The 11,710-nt window shown below is 39.8% G+C and overlaps 1 protein-coding gene across 1 annotated transcript in view; it reads right to left on the bottom strand.

The window, feature by feature from the left end:
* The window catches only part of LOC121962186 (disintegrin and metalloproteinase domain-containing protein 33-like), a 267,844-nt gene that overhangs the window by 45,145 nt on the left and 210,989 nt on the right, over positions 1-11,710 (bottom strand). The window contains 2 exon segments of the mRNA XM_042512400.1: positions 3,038-3,146; positions 9,049-9,244. Coding sequence (XP_042368334.1) covers positions 3,038-3,146; positions 9,049-9,244 — 305 coding nt within the window.

The following is an 11,710-nucleotide window of genomic DNA, read 5'->3' as shown; positions in this document are numbered from 1 at the left end:
GTGCGTGTATCGAAAGCCTTTTTCCTCATTAGTGTAACATTTGAAGAAAAACAACAGTGGCATACCCAAATGAAAAAGCTTATGACAGAAGAACTCTGTGGCTAAAATGCATGAACACCAATCAACCAAAACATTAAAACCACCAGCCGATGAAGTAAAAAACACTGACCATTTTGTTAAAATGCAATGTTTTGCTTGGAAGACTTGGGTCCTGACATTCATGTGGATGCCACCTGACAAGCTCCACCCCAAAAATGTTGCAGACCAAGTACCACCCCTCATGGCACTGGCACTCCCTGACCCCTCCAGCATAATAATACACCATGCCACACCATAAAAACTGTCAAATTCCTTAGACCACTTCTGAGCAAAGAGCTCAAGGCTTCAACCTGGCCTTGAGAGTCCCAAGATCCCAATCTGATTGTGCCTCTGTACGATATGCTGGTACCCCACTTCACAATCCAGAGGACTCAAAGGGTTCACCACCTCCTCAGTTGCTCTACATCACAGGACACCCCAAAGAGGTCCTGTGTCCATGTCGTGACAGGTCTGGGTCTGATGCTAGAGGGCCCCACAATGGTTTCAGCAGCCACCATACTTAAAAGGTAAATATACACCACACCGACGCATGTAAACACACACACACATACACACACACACACACAACTGAGTAGGGTTGGAGAATGATGGACAGATAGTGGCTGTGCGCAGATTATTCACACGTCTTTATATCAGTGCATTTTCATATCTCCTCATCAGCTCTCTGACTCACTGTGGCCAGAAACCACTCTAATGACTCCTCAGGGATGACATAATGGATTTGGCTGTGGTGGTTCATGTGACACAGCCATCAACCTCTTTAATCCATGGTCTCATTTACATGGTTAAGTCGCTAATTTGGCTTCATTAATTAGCTGTGGCACTGTGCCATGGAAACTCAGAGTGTTGACAGGCTGCACAGGCCCTGACTCTGTGTGACTGAGTGTGTTAAGATGAAGGATGACAGATTTATATAGAAGCAAATGTTCATATGATGATGACATGACTAAGTGAACTGTGATAGTTTATTATCATTTCATTAAAGCTGTATTTGTTGTTTTCTGGCCACTCGGCGGCAGCAGAAGTCAGGTCAAGTCAATTCATATTTATAAAACCCATTATCACAAAACACGGTTTGCCTCAGAGGGCTTTACAGCATACGACATTCCTCTGCCCTTAGACCCTCACATCACTAGAACTGGCTGAAACCAAAGTGGCAGACTGGCAGACTTTTGCTGCTCCTTCTCCTCAGACATAGAGCCCAGAGTTGCTCTGACACTACCAGAGTACACTGCTCTGGATAACCGAACAGTACATTCCAACAGCGCTCCGAATTTTCAGTCCAGTTTGGACCAGAGTGGCTCCAACACTCAGAGTGAGTGTTTCTGAACTGGATTTCAGTTTGGCATGTTGAATTAACATCAACTGACAGCAGACTTTAATTTTGTGATTGGCTTTATCCATATTAGGTGATATGGATCAGGGCTAGCCACATCCAAATCAACCCAGCTTCAGGAAACTGTGACAAAACTAAAATGACAATATTTCAAACTCGGATTGAGACTAATGTCTCAATGTTATTAAGACATTAATATTAATGTGTATCATTTTCATGCTTTTTATTACGCATGTAAGACCCTAAATCACATATTAAGTTTTGGGTGATTTGGGTTCAAAGGGGCTTTCAAAAAAAGTCTTGGAACCTGATTGCCCTTCAAGTGTAAGTAAATATGCTATTAGTCTTAATTTATGTTTACTTAAAAGTTTATTTAAAATGTAGTTATACTTACGAAGTGGAATTAAATCAGTCTGTATAAGTTTTACCAACTCCAATAAACAAAGTTTACTGTGCTGTATATCTGGATTCTGTTGGTTGCCAACTAGTCAGTCATATTTGCATTTTTGTAAACATGTTAACAAAACAGAACTTGCAGATCTCTGATCTTCATCATTAGCCAGATCCTCTTTGTGATAATCAAGTTCCGTTCAGTCAGACTAACTTGGGTTACTGAAGTTGCCAACACTTCGAAAGGACAAGGTTATTTTACTTGGCATGTTTAAGTTGAAACAACTTCACAAAATTATATGAATGCAGCTAAATTACAAGTGAACTTAACAATTGGATACAAAGAAAACCTAAATCAAGATTAATGGTTATACTTACTTTTCTTTTTTCATGGCAGTCAATGTCCAGGATTATTTTAGGTCAGATTTTACAGTGTGAACACAGAGTTTACCTGCTTTGACTCTGGTACTGCAGCGATTAAGTTAATCTAGAGATAACATGCAGATCTGAATAATTCATTGAGTGAAAAGTAGGCAGACATTTCGGTTGAACAAGACTTTCTTTGATTGATTACAGCCAGTGGTGGTTGAAGTACCTGAGAGCCATATTTGTCGAAAAGTACAGATATATTATTACAAGTTTAAGTCGTCTATTATACTATTACTTAAGTAAAAGTTTTCCAGTATCTGATATTTACTGTACTTGAGTATCAAAAGTCATTTCATGATAACAAATGAACTTAAGTACTGAAAGTAAAAGTACAAGTAAATGCTGCAACTAAAAAAGCAAATGGACAGAATTTTGATAATTATAAATTTAATTTCTTCAAAACATATACCACCTAAAAAATGGAGTGTACATTAAACTTCAAGAAAAACGGGGTCTTCTTCACAACTTTAAGGATTTAAAGAGCAAAATCTGTTTTTTCATTCCTTCCCATTCCTTCATTTGTCCATCAGTCCCTTCGTCCTCTCGTATTTTGTTGCTTAGGGAAAATGTAGAGGAGTAAAAAGTATTCATCTTTAAAAAATGTGGCGATTAAAAGTAAAAGTTGACAGAAATATAGAAAATCAAGTAATGTACAGATACCCCAACCCCCCCGAAATGCTTCATATTCAAGTCAGGTTTTTTGTACATACTGCTGTATTATAGAGAGGAAAATGTTTTGGTTTTTTTGTGTTCTGATGTGTATTTATCACCAGCATCTCTTACCTTTTCGCACACTTCATGTAGTTGCCATGTTCATCTTTCCCACAGTTCCCAAAAGCGTTTCCTGCTGCATTGACATCTTCAAAGCAGGCATCATGGGCAGGTCGGGCACCTGGAAACAACATATCCTGTCAGGCCCTCTGCTCTCTGTTTATTTACTTATTATCAATGTTCTCCTCCACAGATGATAAATGTTAACGTGGTGACTCATAAAGCTGTTGGCAACAGACAGACAGACACACACACACACGTGCGCACACACACACACACACACACACACACGCATACACGCACGCACACACACACACACACACACACACACACACGCACGCACGCACGCACGCACAGAGCTAATGCTGGTCTCAGCCTCCTGCTAGATTGTTGCAGACCTTATCATGAAGATCACACAGGACAAACACACTGTGTAAACCCTCCTTTAACCCTTTCAAACCTGGACTGGTGTCAGTTTTCTTGTGGGGGGGCAGAATAATTAGAAAATTATAAATAAAATTAGGGAAAACGTCACGTCAAAAGTCAAATGTCAAAACTACCTATTTAAAAGTATACATATCTATTTTTTTATTTTTTTTAAGCATTTTTTTGTTGTTTTACTGGCTGATTTTTGGGCCATGGCTTGTTAAGTTGCTCATTGTTGTCTCCCCACATTTTTGAAAGAAATCAAACCAATTTTCAAAGTTTCAAAGAGTTAAGAGATGCTAAAACACGTGGCAAAATGTAAGTTTCTAACAACAGCCAGACATTTTGGGAAATATGATTGTTTGCTGTCAAAGCCAGAATCAGATGAAAAGATCAATATCAATTTTATCTACTTCATGTAGAATCTGATGGGTTTGACTCACAGTGGACTATCAGCGGAGCTAGAACTTGGCAGCCCTGCTATGAGGAGAGGATTCTTCAGATGCTGTGTTCAGTCACTGTACCAGCTCTTTGCCAAAAGAACCCAACAAAAATCACTAATTCTATTTCTACATTGGTTAATGACCCCTTTATAACCTAAATTGTGTTGATTTCTTTCAAAAACTTGGGAAGAAGGTAATGAGCAGGAACATTACAATAAAAGAAAGTAAATTACAAGAAAACTACGAGAAAATTACCTGGTATTTGGGGGAAAAAAGAAAAGATTACATAATTATGAACTACAAATAAAATTAAAAAAAAAAGCTTTTTTTTTTCCTTGTCATTTCTAAAAATAATTTAAGTTGTAAGTTCCTTACAGTTTCTGAGACATTTATTACCAAAGTACTCATCTCCTTTTTTCACCCCCAAGTTTTTGAAAAAAATCATACTAGTTTGCTCAGAGTTCAAAGGTTTAAACACTTCGCGTCTGAAAGCAGCACAAGAAAAAGTGATATCGCTCCAGGTTTCAAACGGTTAAACAACATGTAAATGAGACAGCTGTAGAGCCTCTGGAAGGTAAAAGTGTGTTCCTGTTACCATGGCTATATGACATCTACGGTTTTTAACAAAGACAAGAGATGCGGCCTTGATCGGTTTATGGGTCTTACAAATGAAGTTACAAAGCAGCTCAGGAAGGCCACAGCAAATTAAACAGGCAGAAGGAAACACAAAATAAAAGGCTCTGGGGAACGCCCAACGTGTGGAACTGCAGAACCTAAGATGAATGGGATGATTTTAGATGACGGCTTTGTGGTTGCAAATAATTTAAACAACTATTTCACTGAAGTAGTAATGGAAGCAGGATTTTGAATTCCAGCTTCCTGTGGTTTTTAATTATGATACAACTGCATTAAACCCTTAGCCCGTAGATGAGTAAAATATAATTATGTTATCCTTCAATTCAAATTCAAACTTAAAAAATAGCTAGAAAGTGAGAAAAAAGAAGAGGGGGGAGGTTGAGGAAGATGAATAGAAAAAGGAAGAAGAGGAGGAAGTCAAATGACAGATCCATGTTGGTCCATCAATAGAAACTTCTAGACCAATAATGTTAAACCTTGACATACAGCACAATGCCTGAGCGGTTGTAAGCATGCTATTCTGCCTCATTCAGGACTTGAACTGAGAACCTATGATGCCAATGGCTAATTGTGATCCAGATGAGCTATCTGTGCTGGCAACTCATAAGGATAGACAAATTATGTGCAAAACCTAATAGCTACGCTAAACATACCCATGGTGAAATGTTCAGAATGTTAGAAAGAAGAAATAAAAGAGGAAGAAGGGGAGGGTAAGGAAGATGAAAAGGAAGACAAATAACAAATATCCATCCATCCATCCATCCATCCATCTATTGTCTTTATTGTCTTCCGCTTATCTAGGGTCAGGGCGCGGGGGCAGCAGCCTAAGCAGGGAAGCCCAGACTTCCCTCTCCCCGGCCCCTTCATCCAGCTCTTCCCAGGGGATCCCGAGGCATTCCCAGGCCAGTTCGGAGACATTGTCTCTCTAGCGTTTCCTGGGTTTTTGCCAGGGCCTCCTATCGGTGGGATGTGCCCTGAACACCTCACCAAGGAGGTGTCCGGTAGGCATCCTAATTAGATGCCTGAGCCACCTCATCTGGCTCTTCTCAATGCAGAGGAGCAGTGGCTCTACTCTGAGCTCCAGAGGAAGCTCATTTCGGCCGCTTGTACCCGCGATCTTGTTCTTTCGGTCACTTCCCAAAACTTGTGACCATACGTGAGGGTAGGAACGCAGAGTGACTGGTAAATCGAGAGCTTTGCCTTTTGGGTCAGCTCCCTCTTCGCCACGACAAATCGGTGCAGAGTCCGCATTACAGCAGTTGTCGCACAGATCCGCATGTCGATCTCCTGCTCCATCCTTCCCTCACTCGTGAGCAAGAACCCGAGGTACTTAAACTCCTCCACTTGGGGCAGGATCTAGTCCCAGATCTGGAGAGGGCACTCGACTCTTTTCCGTCTGAGAACCTTGGCCTTGGACTTGGAGGTGCTGATTCCCATCCCGGCCGCTTTACGCTCGACTGCAAACCGACCCAGTGAGAGCTGAAGGTCACGGCCTGATGAAGCCAACAGGACCACCTCATCTGCAAAAAGCAGCGACCCAATCCTGAGATCACCAAACCGGACCCCCTCAATGCCCTGGCTGCACCTAGAAATTCTGTCCATAAAAGTTATGACCAGAATTGGTGACAAAGGGCAGCCTCCGGCGTGTTGAGAGAGTGCTGCTTCCCCCTCCTGAGACAGCAGATGGTGGTCCAGAACCTCTTCGAAGCTGTCCGTAAATCGTTCACCATGGCCTCACTGAACTCCTCCCATGCCCGGGTTTTTGCCTTGGGGACCGCCGTTGCTGCACTCCGCTTGGCCTGCCGGTACCTGTCTGCTGCCTCTGAAGTCTCACAGGCCAAGAAGGCCCGATAGGACTCTTCTTCAGCTTTCACGGCATCCCTCACCACTGGAGCCAACTCACCACCAGGTTATGATTGGTTGACAGCTCCAGCCCTCTTTTCACCCGAGTGTCCAAGACATGTGGCCACTAGTCCAACGACACGACTACAAAGTCAATTATCGAACTGCGGCCTAGGGTGTCCTGATGCCAAATCAATCAGTAGATTTTTTCTGGCCAAAAATTTTAGAAATCCTTGGAATGACTTTCAAATCATGAGCTTCTAGCCCACACAGAACAATGTCTGAGGAGGCAAAAGCATGTTTATTTCTGCACCACCTGGGCCTTTAGGCACCAATGACACCAACGGCAAGTTGTTACCAAGTTGAGCCACCTCACCAGTTTAGAATAAAAAGTTGACTTCACACTTCGATACAGTCAACTACCAGGGTGCAGCAAAACAGCTGTATGTGTATTTCAAGGCATATTTCAAATAGCAGACTTCAAACAGCAAACAGCAGACTTTCACAAAATATGGTCACTGGAACAGACTATAATTTACTGCATTCTGACAACTGCTATTGCAACTTCAGTATTCAAAACAGTTGACAGGCACTATCAATATGCTCCTGTTGTTTCAAAAGATACTGACAAGTAATTGCTGAACAATTGGTAGAAGGTCTGAAAAACATTTACTTCATCCGATGCAAGTTGGACTTAAATTGAACCACTCTACTTAAACTGCAGTTTGCTATTTCCTTTCCAAAGCTAACTAAGATAAGGAGGGATAGAGAGAGCAGTGTTTCTTGACTTAAGTAAGATGTTCAATTCAGTAAACTATTTGATTCTACTTACTAAATCTCCAACTGTAATCTTTTAAACATAACATTAAATTGGTTTATCAGGCCACAGCCAGTGTTTTCAGAAAAACAATACATAGTCATTAGGTTTGATCAGTCCAACTCTTTTTACGCACAAAAATAAAAATATGATTTCAAAATATTGCAAAAGAGCAGAGCTCGTTCTCCAACAGACTCCTTCAGCTCCACTGTCACAAAGAGCAGTTCAAACAATCATTCCTCCCGTGTGTTTGTTTGTTTTCTGTACATACTGTACATATCTTATTATTATTATTATTATTGTTATTTTATTTTATTCTATGTTAAGTGCCTTCCTTTGCATATATACAGTATATTTGCATTATTTTGCCCTTTTTAACAAATATTTCATGCAGTCGCTGCTGTCTTCTTTTCTGCTTCAACAAAACAATTTCCCTAACAGGATTAATAAAGTAATTCTATTCTATTCTATTCTATTCTATTCTACTTCTTCTGATTGTACGTTCTTTCTTTGAGGTTCAACTGGCAGTCTTTTAATTACCTCATCTTGTTGCATCCTCTTCTGCGTTGGTATAATGACCGGACAATTAGTCCCACCTACCTCTTATGCCCGTGACTAAACCTCAATTATTTGCCTAACAGTAATCAATGAAAAAGCACAAAGATTTTCTTTTGCTGATTTTTTTGAACATTTGGTTAAATTTGTGCTGCATTTGGATGGAAACCTAATTACCGATACTAGCCTGCATTAGGGAGTACCACAAGGCTCCATTTAAGGATCATAATAATTCAGTTTGTACATTAATGATTTCCCATCTGTGAAGATCTAGAAATTATGATGTATGCAGATGTCACAGTCATATACACTGATGGGAGAGATCCTAAAAGAGTGGCTGCTAAGATGTGTCAGACCATGGAAAAAAGTTGTAAATTTGCTTTCCTTAATTAAATGTTAGAAACTATTATTTGACTAATAAGCAAAAACTTTTACAAATATTTGTGTAAACATTCTAAAAATAAAAAAATGCTAGTAAGGTTAAATACTGAGGCTAATTTGAATTCTACTCATAGATTTTAACTAAATGCAATGATCCCCCCCCCCCCCGTTGAATTTAGTTTTATGTTTAGATATTTGTTTGGTGTTTAAAAAAAGCTCACAATACTGAACCTTCACCACTGAAATGCTACGTACTGTACGACTTTGCTCAAAGCAGATGATAACAGCATCAAGGTCAACTGCTAGAGAAGAGTGTAGAATCTTTAAAGAAGCCATGCCTTTACACAATCTGCCTTTCTTGTAAGAAATGAAAAAAAAGGTCCCTGACAGTTGGAAAACATTTACAGATTTCCATATTTCTCCCTGTGATGCCAAACAGTTAATTTTAAGAAACCAGGCTTGAAAATAAAGAGGAATAAATAATGCAGAACAATAAAATAAGATGATGCGCATTAAAAGTCAACATGTCACTTTTATCTGTTGTGCTCTTTTGTGCTGCTGCACAAACACTGTCATGCCTGTGAATGCAGCTTTCACATCTGAGAGGGGAAAAAGAACAAATCCACTTGGCTTTGATGAGTGTTTATTTTGACAGACTAGTGCCAGCTCATGTTTTGCCTTGTATGAATAAACTCTGACATACAGTGCAGAATTGCTGTCAAAACTGTAGTTCAAAGCTGTTTTAGCACCATTACTGGCTACTGGTGGTTTAACTCGCAAAATAACAGCACTGACCTTAAAACCTCCACTAGTAAATCCCTCTTTCACACAGTTTAAACAAAGGCTTAACAGCGCTCTGAGGTTGTGTATAGCGCTGTTATTTTGAGTGAACGGGTTAAGTGTATTGTGTGACTTTTTAATACCGTAGCCCCAGAGCTGCAGGCACTGCTGTTCGTGGGTGAGGCACATGCCGTTGTAGCAGTAGGCCACTCCGTACTGACAGGAGGAGCCGTCCAGCAGGTAGACGTTGGCAGGACAGTAAGGAGAGGCCCCGGTGCAGTACTCTGGCAGGTCACATGCCCCTGCTGGCCCCCGGCACATGGTGCCTGCCTGCTTCAACTGGCAGAGACAGGAAAAAAGCAGTGAGAGGGGAGCGAGGGAGTAAAAGACATCTGATCAAACATGAAGATCATATCTGATGTTTTTGATATCACGCGGGCGATGCATACTGGACCCTTTGTTTTAGAGCAGGGACTCTCAGCTTATTTTATTATCAGCTTATTTTGATTGGGGGACACTTGTGACAAGAGGCTAGAGAACAGTCACAGTAGCCCCATGTTCCTAGGATTTTAGGATGTTTCTAGGACTTCAGGACATTCTAGGATTTTAGGACATTTCTAGGATTTGAGGACATTTAATAAATTCAGCATGTTTATAAGATTTTATGACTTTTCTAGGATTTTAGGATGTTATTAGCATTTTAGGACATTGCTAGGATTTTAGGACAATTCTACAATTTAGGGTGTTTCTAGGATCTTTATTAAGATTTTAGGACATTTTCTAGGATTTTAGGACGATTCTATGAATTACGGACAAATTAGGGACATTTATAGTATTATAGGGCATTTCTAAGATTTTAGGACATTATGGCCACCCCCTTGGGTAGATCCTCCACTGGCATTTTTTTTATAACAAGGTCTAATTTGATGCTGTTTTATGCACTCTGGCACCTTATGTTGTAAATGTTTTCAGTGTCCAAAAATAATCCCCAGTGTGTGTATCACTGCTGTAGAGGAATAAAAATCTTGTAAAAATAGTTTGAAGACCTTTAATATTCAGCTGGTAGTGTGTTTAACAATATATATATATATATTTTGCAAACTAATAACAGTACAACAAGCCTGGGGCCAGGTACTGTTCCAGGACAGGAGCATTGGTTTGTATTTTTATACAAAACAAAACTAAGATACCATGTCTATTTTACATGAATGCAGAGAGAATGGTGAGAAAGGAGGTCGATAAGAGTACAACGGCTCATTTTTGCCCTGGAGCCTCAGAGCAGGTTCTTTTGACCATGGCAGAGCAAAAAACCCTCAGAGAAAAATAAAACAGATAATCTTCACAATAAGTTTCTACAAAGGTAGAAATTAATGGAGAAAAGCAAGGAGACACACGCACTGTCGTATTTTTACACTGTGGAATACAACAGCCTATTGGTTGTATCTGTACAGACTCAGATTTCGTAGACAAACCTGCAGAACTTTGAAAAGCTGTAAAGAGCAAATGTTCAAAATAAACTAAACACGACTGGCTACAACTGGAAACAAATATGTTTTAATTTGATTTAATGGTGCACTAATGAGTACATGGAGTCTTAGGTATATGGATAAACATATACGGTATATGTTATCTTCATATTGTACAGTGAATCCACTTGAAGCTGCAACATAGATTTTTGGGCCACTTGGGGGCAAACCAGTTTAAAACACATCTGACCAGCAAACCAGTTCAAAACACATCTGACAAATTAGCCCCTGCATGGTTGTTATAGCAAACATGTTGATAAGAATTTAAGTCTTTCCACATCAAACACACACAAAAGACCATCAGACTTCATTTGGATTTGTGTGATGAATGTCGGTCCAATATTCGCTCTCATTTTAGCTCTGTTTTGGTGTACACCGACTCCTGGGAACAATATATGTCTCTTTAACTGCTAAATGCTCCACTATGTCCACCAGATAGTGTCTAACTCAGCAAAAAAAAAAAAAAGCATGCATCATATTTTTTCAAAGAGTAAAGGGTAGAGCACGTACAAAATCTAGAGCTCTGAAAAATGATTCAAGTTCTCAATGCTCAACATTAAACTCATTTGCTGCTTGCTAACTTGTTTGATATGTGACGTACTAGGTCAACAAGAAGATGGTCGAGTAGTGCTTGCTGAAAGGGGGCAGATCTCCACCTACCATGGTGGAGCCGGACATACTCCCGTCAATAAATTGATTCTCCCCTGGTGCTTGTATACTGGGACGTGTAGCTCCACTTAACTGTGCATGGAAACGTGCTGAGTGAGTCTGTCTGCTGTTTGCTGCTGAGCAGGAAGTGTGCAATGAGTTTATCAGAGCTTTTTTCCACTGAAGAAACTGCTGTTGTTGATGAGAGCAGAGTTTGTACTAAAACAAAACCCTGTCTTAAAAGATGTTAAGTATCTCCTCTCTAGAGTTTCATTCTGACCTACACCTTTCACATTACACGGTCATGTGACCCACTGTTTCCACTGACAAATATTCAAAGGTGCAGCTTTAAGGGGAATACTGGAAGGAAGTTTAGCAGGCATTTAACGGTTTAGATTAGATCAAATAAATGTTTGTGTGGCTCTTAAGTTATTTATTGTTTACTTTTTAAAGTTTTTTATTGAACTGTTTTTTTTCTCTTTTTTTAATATTATCATTATATTCACAATTATGTATATGCAATATTATATATATCCTACTTAGCAATATCAACATCTTATATTTTCTTCTTAGTATTATTTGCCCAGTACATCTTCTCTTTTCTTTCCCAGCATGAGTGACCTCAATAACC

The sequence above is a fragment of the Plectropomus leopardus genome, chromosome 23 (genome assembly GCF_008729295.1).
Source record: "Plectropomus leopardus isolate mb chromosome 23, YSFRI_Pleo_2.0, whole genome shotgun sequence".
NCBI lineage: Eukaryota > Metazoa > Chordata > Actinopteri > Perciformes > Serranidae > Plectropomus > Plectropomus leopardus.
The sequence above is the reverse complement of the archived record's forward strand: the minus strand, read 5'-3'. Positions and strand labels throughout refer to the sequence as shown.